This window comes from Lactuca virosa, chromosome 8, assembly GCF_052849685.1.
Source record: "Lactuca virosa cultivar CGN04683 chromosome 8, Lactuca_virosa_CGN04683_v6, whole genome shotgun sequence".
Lineage (NCBI taxonomy): Eukaryota > Viridiplantae > Streptophyta > Magnoliopsida > Asterales > Asteraceae > Lactuca > Lactuca virosa.
Genome location: NC_136433.1, coordinates 238,969,798 through 238,982,647, shown reverse-complemented (window position 1 = coordinate 238,982,647; position 12,850 = coordinate 238,969,798). Strand labels below are relative to the sequence as shown.

Below are 12,850 nucleotides of genomic sequence, written 5' to 3'. Positions count from 1 at the left end.
TGGGCTTAGAACCCTTAAATAGGCTCTAATTGGACCCATATTCATAAAACTCAACATGTTGGGCAATAATTGATCTAATTAACCTTAATGGACCATAAAACCCATTCTTTTATCCCATTTGGGCCGTGAACTACCCTAAAGGCCCAATGGGTCGAAAACCTCTCTATGGACTCATGAGTTGGAGCAAAGACCAAGATTAGGCCCAAAATAATTCACTTCCTCCTTCCTAATCCAATTCTCGGCCCATGTAAAAAAAAGAGAACTAATGAGCAATAGACACATCACATTTGCATGATGGAATTCCATGCAAATTAACCATTAAGTAAACTTCAAGTCTCTTGCATCTAGGTAACCATCACATCCTCTCTTCCACTCTCTTGTTAATCCTTCGGCCGAGAGCAAGAACCACACACACACACAATATCAGACTCTCTCCAATACACTTTCAAGAACACCTCTCCCCTTCCATCAAGAAATTTTTCGAGATTTAGAGCTTTCCAAAGAGGTTTTTCATCCAAAATCACTTCAAGATACACTCTTGTGGTAAGATCTTGTAAACTTGAGTTGATCTAATCCATTTTTAGCTAACTCACTCATTATAAACACCTATTCTCATGATTTTCTTCCTAGCACTTATCTAAGTTCGAATGTCCACTCAAGGAGCTAGCTAGAGCCAAAAATGACATCATCTTCTTCCATTTCTTCTTCAAAACCGAAACATCAAAGCAAAGGTGAGTTCATACCCCCTTGTTTTCGGTTTTTACATGATTTTTGGGGGAAAATACAATTAAATGGGTAGATTTATGTGTTTTATGCATGGCATGTGTGATTTCTTAGTTTATTTTGTAAAAATGTGTTAGATTTGTAAAAATGTGTTTTATGCATGGCATGTGTGATTTCTTAGTTTATTTTGAACTGCATTTCTGTTAGAACAAGGTTCTATTAGGATCGATAGATTCTATGCATGCAAACAATTAAGAACGTAATTATGAACACAAGAATGGCTTTGAATATGTCGTATGATTAATGCTTTAACACCTCAGAAGAGCTCGATTAAGAACTTCGACTGTAGAGGTGCTTAGGGTTACAAAACTATAATGATAATCAAGAACGTTAACTAATGCATACATGCATGCACTATATATATAGTCTAACCCTACTAGATAAACACGGATGGACAGGCCCAATCCGGATACAAAACACAAGCCCATGACGCAACACAATAAGACTCAACAATCTCCCCCTTTGCGTTAATGGAGCCGAAAGCTCACTTTGGTTGAGCTGCAGAAGACTTCTTCATTGTCTTGAACACCTTCGGTATGATGGCCAATAGATGATGACGAAACGTAATGTACCACCGAAGCATGTCCGTAAAATTCTTCTTGTCTGATTCTGAGTTCTGCTTGCACCGATGAATAATGTTGATAATGTGCTCCAAGCAGTTAGTTGAGAATAAATGTTTATCAACAAGAGCGAATAGAAATCTATTGGCTTCGCCTCTTGTAAACATTACAGTAAGATTTGTAGAATCAATTTGGCCCATCCTCATTTTGTTCACATCACCTGGTTTCGGTGTTGGCTTGACAGTCGGTTTCTTGTTCATCACTTTCGCTATCTCCTGATCCATAGCAGCAACCTCATGGATGTAAGAGGCCAACATCCTTTTCAAGTGATCCAGTATCGGCTCATATTCTTTCGGATTGGTGAACAGATGTTGAACAATAGGATCCAGTCATGAGGATTTAAATTCGGAAGGTCTGCCAGGGAAATAATCGACACCGAGTTTGCTGATCCTCGTGTGATTTTAAAATTAACATTTATGAACTTCCCGGCAGGCGAAGGCTTGAGTACCTTGACAGTAACAATCTTCTGTGCGCTCCATGTCAAGTACTGCGGTTGACCATACTTCAGATAAAAGTCGATAAGCTCACGATCAACTTTTGGATGAGGGAAAGGAACTTCAGCAGTCGAATCGAAACAATGAAATGTGAATGTCTTTCGTGTTATTGGCATGTCGAACTGTGAGTCCTTAGTATTGTCACAATCAAACGAAGCGACAGGTTCCAACCAGTAAACGCTTGGAAACTCTATTGCCTCATTGATAAGTGTCTCTTTTGTCCAGTGGGGAAACAAGGCCTTCTTGCAGTTTAAGGCTTCTTCTTCTTCCTTGTTCCTTCTTTCCCTTTCCTCAGCCTCCCTTGCAACCCTCAAGGTTTCATCCAACTCTTTGTCCCTCTTCTTTCGTTTAAGGGCCTCAGCAATAGTCTCATCAGATTCGTCATCACTGTCATCATCAATCCCCTTCTTCTTAGCTTGAGAACCAGAACCCGAAGCTTCATTATCCTTCGGTTCGGTTGTAACTTTGACTTTCGGTTGAGCAGATTCGGTTTTGGTTTTTACAGTAACCGTCGGTTGAGCACCTTCTCCCCCTTGTTTTTGGAGGTATGAATTTCTCCAAAACACCCTTCATCTCGTGTAACATTGCAAGGGCAGGAAGAAGTTTTGATGTTAGATGATTTCTGATAGTAAGAGTAAGGATAGGATCATGAGCACCAAGGATGTTGGTTAGCATATCCTTGACATCCCCAGCACAGCTACGAAAAACAGCTATCTCCGTCTTTAACAAAGAAATTTCCTTTTCAGCTTGAGCGAGCTGCACCTTCTGAACTTCAATGGTTGAGGCTTGGCGTGCCAGATCTTCCTTTAGAGTACTCTCCTTTGCTAAATCAGCGTGAAGAGATTCAAGCCGAGAATTCACAGAACTAATAAGGGAAGTGTTCTCTGTTTGTATTGAAGAACAAACAGCTTCAAACTTTGTTTGCTCTTCTTGAAGGGACTTGGATAAGGAATCCACAGAGGCATTCACCTTAGCTGCATTGGTATCAGCATGCCCTTTGAGTGACTCAAGAAAGATCTGAGTACTGTGAACAATTTCTGCAACGTCAGAAGTGGCCTTCTTGCAAGAAGAAGTTGACGCATTAACAGCCTGTGTGGATTTTTTCAATGGATTCAGTATATTGCTCAAGAGCGGTATCCATGAAAGCCTTGAGCACAACACCACTGTATGACTTGTTGTCATCAAGCAACTTATCAAGTTTCTCATTAATGCTCTGCAGTTGTTGTTTCGTGACTGGAGCTTCATCATCATCATCTGTAGGAAGCCGATAGGGAATGTAGTATGTTGAATCAAACTCATCATTAGCATCACCGAGAGTGGCACCGGAATCGGTTGAAGGTGAGGGTGAAAGTGGTTTAGAAGTAACAGGAGGTTCTGTTTCAGTATTCGCCCCCGCATCAGATATGTTGACGTTTACTGTCGGTTCTGGGATTGGAGTGGAAGTTGATTGGGAAATAATATGAGGTGGTAAGGGAGTTGTAGAAATAGGAATAGAAGTAACTGGTGGTGATGGTGGAATAGGAGTTGTTTGAGATGTGGTAGGTGGTGGAATAGGAGCAACCGAAACTGGAACTGTCGGTTTCGGTGATGGAGGTGGTGTAGGAAGTTTGTCATGAAGAGGTTCGGTTGGGGTTGGGGATCGGGGAGGGGTGTTACCTCTCGGTGATTCATGATGAATTTCCTCTTCTTCATCCTCCCCATCATTTTCTGAACTAGAAGGAGAGGGACTCTTGGATTTCTTCGCCATTTTCTTAATCTTTTTCGGCTTAGAAGAATCCCCTTTCTCAGACTTTCGCTTCTTTGACTTAGCAGCCTTAGACTTATCATCCTCGGTTGTCCCTTTCTTGGTAGAAGCCCTTTTTCCTCGGTTTCCAGGCTTATCTACAGCATCCAAAGCAGCCTGCTGTTCAGGAGATAAAACTCTCGGTTCCTTGGGAGGAATCTTGCGATATTCAGCCATGACCTTACTCTCGGTTGAGACACACCTGTACATAGTCTCAGGTGTAGAGCCATTGTGAGGAAACTTTCTAGGATCAGAAATGATGATTTTCTTGGTGTGAAACGTAGCCACAGACGCGACTAGGGCATCCTTCATTATCGGAATCTGCAAAGTATTAATCGCCCTTCGTGTAATGAGAGTCCAGAATCGACCACACGAAATTTCAGAATGCCTCGTTGAAGTGTTGAAGCTTTGCACAACTTGTGACCAGATAATCGACCCATAGTCGAGATTTATACCATTGTAAAGACCGTATAGAAGGGTCAGGAAACCCTTACTGGTACCATCAGATCCACCACTCCTCTCCGCCAAACTCTTGATGAGAAGAGTAAGCGTTCCATTCCATTGTGGCGGTAAGCATGACTTCTTAACCTTCGTAACCGTGGTAAGCACATCAGTGTAGCCCATCTTGTAGAGCATCGTGAACAATTGAGTAGTGGTGATGAAGTCTGGTGAGATCACAGATGAATCCACAGCAAGTTGTAATGATGAACGAAATTTCGCTTTTGAAATCGACGCCTTGTGAGAGAAGATTTGGAAATAAATCCTCTCCTTGTTCTTATCATACGAAGCGGTAGTGTAGACTTGTGATAGAAGGGATATTGGAACGGATTCTACCTGTGTTAGGGCTAAAACCAGAGGTGAATACTTCAAACACTCAACCACGTGTAGCATATACGAATCGTACAGAAAAGGATTGAGTTCAATGATCATGTTCTGGTTTGGCTTGATCGAGAGCAATGTGGACGAAGCTGTTTGGTCGTGAGCCGATGAAGAAGTCGCCATTGTTGAGTTAAGAAAGAAGATGAACAGTTTCAAATTGCCTTGTAGTTTGAGAGAATTTGTTGCTGGTAAAAGACAAATAAGATTAGAAACCCTTTATATACCGTTGGCAGGAGAGAGAAAAAATCATCATGACAATGACGCGATTACTAAAACGTCGCCTGAAAAAGCGCGATGTGACAGGTTGGGTTCTCTTAGGTATACGTCAGCATGCATGGGTATAGGGACCTTTCAAATTCACGCGCCCAAAATCTTATCCTCAAGTCGTCGTTTGAAATTCAGTTTCGCTCCAAGATTTAGGATAGCCCCTGTTGCTCCAAAAGATAAACAAAGATCGAACCAACAGCAACCAGAATGTTGGAAAATAAAAATTTTCGTGCAATAGTGTGACAAAAGATAAAGAAATAAAGCAAATTGTGTATTGGATGTGAGTGATGTCTATTAGAAGACATAAAGCTGGTGATTCCGGGCAAGAATCGCTTCCTTCAAAGTCAAGAGAGACTTGAAGTGCTTGTGTGGTTCCCTGAGAAAATACGATCGAGTGTTTGTAAAGAAACACCGAAAGGCGTCTTTTAATTTATAGGCTAAGGGTAGCTTATCTTCAACCGAACGTTGATTCTTAACATAAGACCGAACGTCGGAAGAAGTACTTGTGAGACCGATGTGGTCTGTTGAACAAGTAGGTTGGGTATAATTTATAGTGATTAAAGAAGTGATAGAAATCTCAAAAATAAAAAACAAACCGGATCTTTTTGGGAAGAAAAGCCTTGGTGTTAGACAATTTCATAAAAGACCACTCAAAAATAAAATGAGATTTCATTTGGTAACAAGTAAGATCTTGAGTATAATGATTCACCGTCAATTCATTGTAGGTGTTGGATTTTGGGTTTCACTCAGCACGTGGTGTACGTATCTAAGATCACAAACACAGATTTTGTGCAACCATAAACCTCAGTGGTAAGGACCGAGAGTCTCAAGAGTTACAGTGGTGAACCGAAAGTTGATGGATAATGTAAGGAGGGTGGTTAAAGAACCGAAAGTATCTTCTGCTATAAAGACAGGACGAAGCAGAAAAACTCTTAACTCATTTGAGAAGAGTAAGGTAGCTCTTGACTTGAGTGGATTTTAACAGCCTGATTGGGAAGAAACGATGGGTATAGATCGAATCATTAAGGCCTTGCTCTTAGTCATAGAGGCTTCGGTCAACATGCAGCAGCATGCTTCTAGGGACCCTTAACTAGTTCAGATTGAAAGAATCATACCTGCTTAAGCTCCAAATTCTGTTGTACTGGTATACTTGGGACCTAATTAGAAGAACAAGCAAACAAACACACCACACAAACAAAACAAATGTTGAGAAAAATAAAAAACAGAAAAAGAAAGTATTTTTTTTTGTTTTTGAAGTTTTCTGAAAAATAATAAAAACAGAAAGAGAAAATATTTTTGGTTTTTTTTTTTTTAAAGTTTTCTGAAAAATAATAAAAACAGAAAGAGAAAATAAAGTAGCACAAAACACTAAAAAAAATAAACAAAATGTACAACCGAAACCTTATCTTAAAAGAATGAAGCGAAATAAGCCGAGCGATCGGTTCATTTCGGTTCCTTAAAATTCCAGAGCCGAAATAGACCGAGCGTTCGGTTCATTTCGGTTCCCGAAAATTATGGAGCCGAAATAGACCGAGCGTTCGCTTCATTTCGGTTCCCGAAAAATCCGGAACCGAAATAGACCGAGCATTCGCTCTATTTCGCTTGTCTAATTTTTAGTGAGAGATTTGAGGATTCGGTACCGACTCTGCTTCCATCATTCCCAGGCCTTGTAAAATTTTATTGAAACTCGCTTCAGGTAAGGCTTTAGTGAATATGTCAGCCAGTTGATCAGAGGACCGAACGAAATGTACTTCCACGTTCCCATCTTCTACATGGTCCTTGATGAAGTGATATCTAAGTGCAATATGCTTAGTCTTTGAGTGCTGCACTGGATTGTGACATATTCTTATTTCACTTTCTGAGTCACAATAGAGAGGAATCTTCTTCATACTCAGCCCATAATCTCTTAGTTGACTTTGAATCCATATTACTTGAGAAGTACAAGATGCTGCAGCTATATACTCAACTTCGGCTGTTGAAAGTGACACACATGTTTGCTTTTTGGACTGCCAGCTTACAAGTTTACCGTCAAGGAATTGGCATCCACCTGTGGTGCTCTTTCGGTCCAGACCACATCCTCCAAGATCAGCATCAGAAAAAGCTTGAATAAAAAATCCAGATCTAGCAGGGTACCAAAGACCGAGAGATGAGGTTCGCTTCAGGTAACGAAATATATTTTTCACTGCCACCATGTGAGGTTCTTTTGGATTAGCTTGAAACCTGGCACAATAACAAACAGAAAACATAATGTCCGGTCTACTAGCTGTTAAATACATAAGGGACCCTATCATTTGTCGATATAGTGTTATGTCAACAGCAGGTTTTTCCAGAGAAGGTGTTAACTTAGTGCCAAATACCATAGGAATCTTCACTTTCGAATCTCCCGTCAAACCAAATTTTGCCAGCAAGTTCTTTGTGTAGGCCTCCTGGTTGATAAATATACCTTCTGGTCCCTGTCTAATATTCAAACCAAGGATAAAGTTAATCGGACCCATTGCGCTCATTTTAAATTTAGTCTCCATCAACTTCCTGAATTCAGCCGTTAAGCTAGGATTCGTGGAGCCGAAGATGATGTCATCGACATAAATCTGAACTATCATTAGATGTTCGCCTTCTTTCTTTCGAAAGAAGGTTGGGTCAACCGAACCTTGCTTAAATTTCGACATCTTCAGAAAGCGGGTTAAAGTTTCATACCATGCCCTCGGTGCTTGCTTTAAACCATATACAACTTTATCCAACACATAGCAATGATCAGGGAATTTCTCGTTCACAAACCCAGGTGGTTGCTTAACATACACCGTTTCTTCTAGTTCTCCATTCAAGAAAGCGCATTTTACATCCATTTGGAAAACTTCGAAGTTTTTATGAGCAGCATATGCCAGAAAAATTCTAACTGATTCCAACCTTGCTACTGGAGCGAAAGTTTCCTCATAATCTATCCCTTCCTCTTGGCAATATCCTTTTACAACCAATCGAGCCTTGTTTCTTATAACGTTCCCCTCTTTGTCCAATTTATTCCTGAAGACCCATTTCAAGCCAACCACTGAAGCATCCTTTGGTGTGGGAATCAGCCTCCAAACTCGATTTCGTTCGAACTCATGGAGCTCATCTTGCATTGCTTGTACCCAATCAGAATGATCAAGTGCATCATTAACTGTTTTCGGTTCGACTTTGGAGATAAATGAATTAAACATACAGAATTCAACTTTAGAGAATAATGCAGTTTGTTTCGCTTTCAATTGAGAGCGAGTGAGAACTTTCTCAGTTGATTCACCAATGATTTGAGCTTTTGGATGATCCTTGGTCCATTTCACTAAAGGAGGATAGTTTGGGTCATAGGCTGGATCCAACTCTGCATTTACTTCCTCTTCAAGTTCTGATTGATCATCTTCGCCAGTTGTATTCTCTTTCTCCCCCTCGACTGGCGAAGTGTAACCTGTGTCAGGATCAGAGTTTTCATTCTCTGTGGGAGTCGGATTCTCCCCCTCGACTGGACTATTATTGGGTGGGTTTGGAGTTGTATGCTCTCCCTCGCCTGGATCTTTATGAGTTGGGGACAGAATTGGATTCTCCCCCTTGAAAGACATTTCGGTTGTCTTTGGTGCTGATGAACTCTCCCCCTTGAACATTGAGTCATTGTTTGGAGAGTCTTTGGAGGGTTGACCACCTGTCGGTTTAGGAGGTTCACTTTCCATTTCTTTGGCAGCTTCATCTATGATCTTTTTGAGATTGTCAATTTTGTTGTCTGCTGCTTTCGCTTCTGAGTGTGCTGCTTTCTCTGGTTCATCAAACAGCCAAATGTACTCTTCAAACAAGTTGGATATAGGAACCGAGACTTGTCCTGATTCAGGAAATATTTCACCTAAGGCACTTTCGCTCCTTTGAACTTTCTTCATGTAATTATCATCAAAGGTTACATAATATGTTTCTTCAATTCGTTTGGAGCGTTTGTTCAAAACTCTGTATGCTTTTGAAGTGAGTGAATAACCAAGAAAAATTCCCTCATCTGCTTTGACGTCAAACTTGTTTCGGTTCTCTTTTGAATTAAAGATGAAGCACCTAGAACCAAACACGTGGAAAAATTTAACGTTAGGCTTTCGATTGTTCAAGATCTCATATAGAGTGATTGAGAATCTTTTGTTGAGCAAGGATCGGTTCTGAGTGTAACACGCGGTTGCAACTGCATCAGCCCAGAAGTACAGTGGAAGAGAAGCGAAGCTTAGCATGGTTCTGGCTGCTTCACATAGAGAACGGTTTCGTCTTTCAACAATCCCATTCTGTTGTGGAGTATAAGGGGCCGAAAAGTTGTGAGATATCCCCTTGTCAGCCAGAAAATCCTCAAAATCTTTATTCTTGAATTCCAGCCCATTATCGCTTCTGATATTCCTCACCAGCTTTCGCAGCTGCAATTCCACTTGCTTGATGAACGTCTTCAGCTTGGGAGTTGCATCTGATTTATGTTTAAGAAAGAAAACCCAGGTGAAGCGTGAAAAATCATCTACTATGACAAGAATGAACTTACTACCACCGAAGCTTTCGATAGCCGAAGGTCCACATAAGTCAATGTGCAGAAGTTCAAGAGCTTCAACAATTTTTGTATTGAGCCGAGTAGGATGGCTCTTTCTGCTTTGTTTGCCCATCTCACACGCTGGAAACAGATGTTCCTTATCAAATTTGAGAAGAGGAAGGCCTCGAACATGATCACCAAGCACCAACTTATTAATGTCTTTGAAGTTCAGGTGCGATAAACGTCGATGCCACAACCAACTTTCATCAGTGTTCGCCTTTGATAGCAGACATATTGCTGGTTTTCCTCGAATTGGGTTGAGATTTAAAGGATACATCTCTCCCTTGCGTTCAGACTTCAACGGAACCTTTTTAGATTGCTTCTCAACTCTTTCTGATCCCTCATCATCAAATGAAACCTTCAAGCCTGTTCCCACAACTAATTGTGACACACTGATGAGGTTATGCTGCAATCCTTCCACATACGCTACTTTTCGAATCGAGAAATCTCCATTGGTTATCATTCCATATCCTTTGATTGTGCCATATGAGTTATTGCCATACTTCACACATCCACCATCCTTTAGGGACCGAAACTCCCTTAGCTCTTCCTTCCTTCCTGTCATGTGACGTGAGCAACCACTTTCTATATACCATTCATCATCGAACTGCTCGTCATGTATCACCTGCAAATTTAAGCAGATTTAGGAACCCAAAGTTTCTTGGGTCCTGGTGAGTCTTTCACACAAAAAGGAATTGCAGAAGAAATTTCAACCATATAAGTTCTTTTTATTAGAGTGGATTGATCTTTTCTTTTGATGGTGTACACCTTGATTTTAGTTTTATCTTGTGTAATTTTTGGTGTTTTTGATGGTGTGTTGTTAGATGGTTTTGGTGTTTTCCTTTGAATCCTAGGGCTAGCTGAGTTTTTCTTATCATTGAAATTAGAATCAGAATTAAGCTTTCCCTTTCCTTTGACGTTCTTCACTGAATTTGATTTGCTTTGGAAGTTGGGAGGACCGAAACTAGACTTGAGACCGAAACTTGACTTTCGGTTCTGAGTGTCGGTGTTGGAACCGAAACTAGACGTTCGGTTCTGCGCGCGAAACTGAAAGTAGAAGTTCGGTTATGAGATTTGGAATAGTAGGAATTTGGACTGAAATTTTCTTTTCCTTTTAGCATTTCCTTTCCTTTGTTAATGATTCTTTCTTAGGAGGTACGTAGTTGGAATTTTGAGATTGCCAATGACGTTTTCGCTCATTCAGTTTTTTCCTGTATCTTTGATTTCTTTGGCGTTTCTGTTCAGCTAACTCCTTCTGAGATTTGTGGATATTGAACCTAGCCTTTGGCTTCTCCCTTTGAGTTTCGGTTGTCTTAGTTGGAACAATCGGTTCTCTCATTGGTTCTTCAGGGATTTCTTTTGTTCCACTTGTGCTTGGTTTGTCGAAACTCGAGGGTTTCTTGATGGGTTCAGCAACGTATCTTCCTTTAACCCTCCATAAAGTTTGCTTAGATAAGCCAATGGTTTCGTCTGCGTTGTCAATAGGGGCTGACCAGAAGTAATCGTTGCACCCTTCAGCATTGTCTTTGTCGACCAAGATTTTTAACTCTGCCGTTTGTTTTGCAGTGACCCCTGTAACTGCATAGACCTGATTCGGCACAGTTTGAACCTTTTGATAAACCATAGCTTTTTCTTTGAGTTTATGTGGCTTGTCTTTTGACAGGCGAGTGAATTCAACCGAATTTTCAGATATGAGGGATTTCTCATTCTCGGTTTCGCTCTTCATAAACTCAGAGCAATCAACTACGTCTTCTACAGAGATTTCGCTCATCTCACTTTCCTCATCAAATTCAGACGTATTTTCTAAGTTCATTTTATTTTCTGAAATTAATTTGGCGTTAGACGAGTCAAATGATTGAATAGTTTCGAACTTTATTTTTAACCTATCATTTTCATCTAAAAGATTTTTGAGCATACATTTATGTTCTTTAGAGTCAATGAAGGTCTCTATCTTGTCCAGTCCGATTTTGTAATGGATGGATGTCTCTTCTGAGGACACTATAGATTCACACTCAGCAATGACCTCATCCTCCTTAAATTCAAGGAAGGGTAAGATCATCTTATGAATCTTTTTCCCTATCTCACAACTTAAATGCAATTGAGCAATATTAGTATATAAGCGTTTAGCAATTAGACAAAAAACATTCCTTTGTTTTAAAAACTTTAAATTGTCTCGTTGTAAATAAATACTTTCATCCCCAGCCCTATTTAACTCCGCCTCCTTCAGCTCAATCCACATCCTTCTCTCCTCACTTTTTGAAGACGCCCTGCTGAGTTGGTCAGTTAGATTAGAATTCGCTAAGCGTGTTTGCATGAGACTACCACTTAAGTTAGAAAATTTAAATTTTAAGTCATTTAGTTCTTCTTCATAATCTATTACCGAAACTTTAAGTGATTTAAGGATGGATTGTACCTTTTTGATCAGCCGATCACAGTCGTTGGTCTTCTCGCTCACGGGCTTGGCTGCAAAGCATTTGTCCTCAATTAGGTTCGGTTCCTTACTGGCACTTTCGGTTGATCCACCTGCTGTGACCATCAAACATCTTCCAGCCGAACCTGCTTCCTTTGCCACATACGCTCTTCCATGAGTTGGCTTTCTCACCTCTTCATCTTCAGAATCGGTTGACCAAACATCAACACCACCGAACTCATCTTCATCTGCATTCTCCTGCACAATCAAGGCATTCATAGAACTGTTAGTTGCCTTCTTTTTCTTGATCTCTTCCAACTTGCGCATGTAGTACGCCTCATTGTCTTCACCATCTCTTTTCTCAGCCATTTTCCTCAGCATGCAATCTTTGGCAAAGTGGTTCTTGCCATGACAGTAATTGCAGTTGAACCCAGAGTCTCCTGCAAGCTTGCTCTCCTTCTTGTCTTCATCCTTTTGAGAAGTATTTTTCGCTTCATCCTTCACCTTCTCAGAGCTGTAACTTCCTTGCCAGTTTCGGTTCTTGTTGACAAGAAATTTTCTTCGTGCAAACTTCTTTGGATTGGTGACCATCATAGCATACTCTTCGCTTGTAAGGTCACACTCAGACATATCCGACTCCTCTTCTTCTTCTGCAATACTTTTTCCTTTTGAGACAAGGGCCAACGATCCCACACCCGAAACTACCTTCGCCTCCTTGGTCACTACACTCTCATGGGATTTAAGAATTCCCACAAGTTTCGCTAGTGAGTAGGATTTAAACTGCTCATGTGCTTTCACTGTTGAAACCACAGCCATCCATTCTGGTCTCAAACCATTCATGAATGTCACCTTTTGTTCGATCAAATTTCTTTCTATTCCATGCTTGATCATCTTACTTAAGAGATGATTGAACCGATCGAAAGTTTGTATCAGTTTTTCTTCTGGTTTCTGTTCGAAAACTCCAAATTCTGAGAGCAGCAAGGTTTGAATAGAGTGTTCTAAATCTTCATCGGTTGAGTAAAGTTCTTTCAACCTATCCCAGATTTC

At 40.6% G+C, this 12,850-nt stretch overlaps 1 protein-coding gene across 1 annotated transcript; it reads right to left on the bottom strand.

The window, feature by feature from the left end:
* Positions 1-2,978: 2,978 nt before the first annotated feature.
* LOC145131354 (uncharacterized) lies at positions 2,979-9,525 on the bottom strand. The gene is given in 8 exon segments (XM_079066053.1): positions 2,979-3,151; positions 3,626-3,797; positions 7,184-7,944; positions 8,019-8,079; positions 8,081-8,321; positions 8,412-8,938; positions 9,218-9,284; positions 9,350-9,525. Coding segments are annotated over 8 exon segments (2,178 nt in total).
* Positions 9,526-12,850: the final 3,325 nt, after the last annotated feature.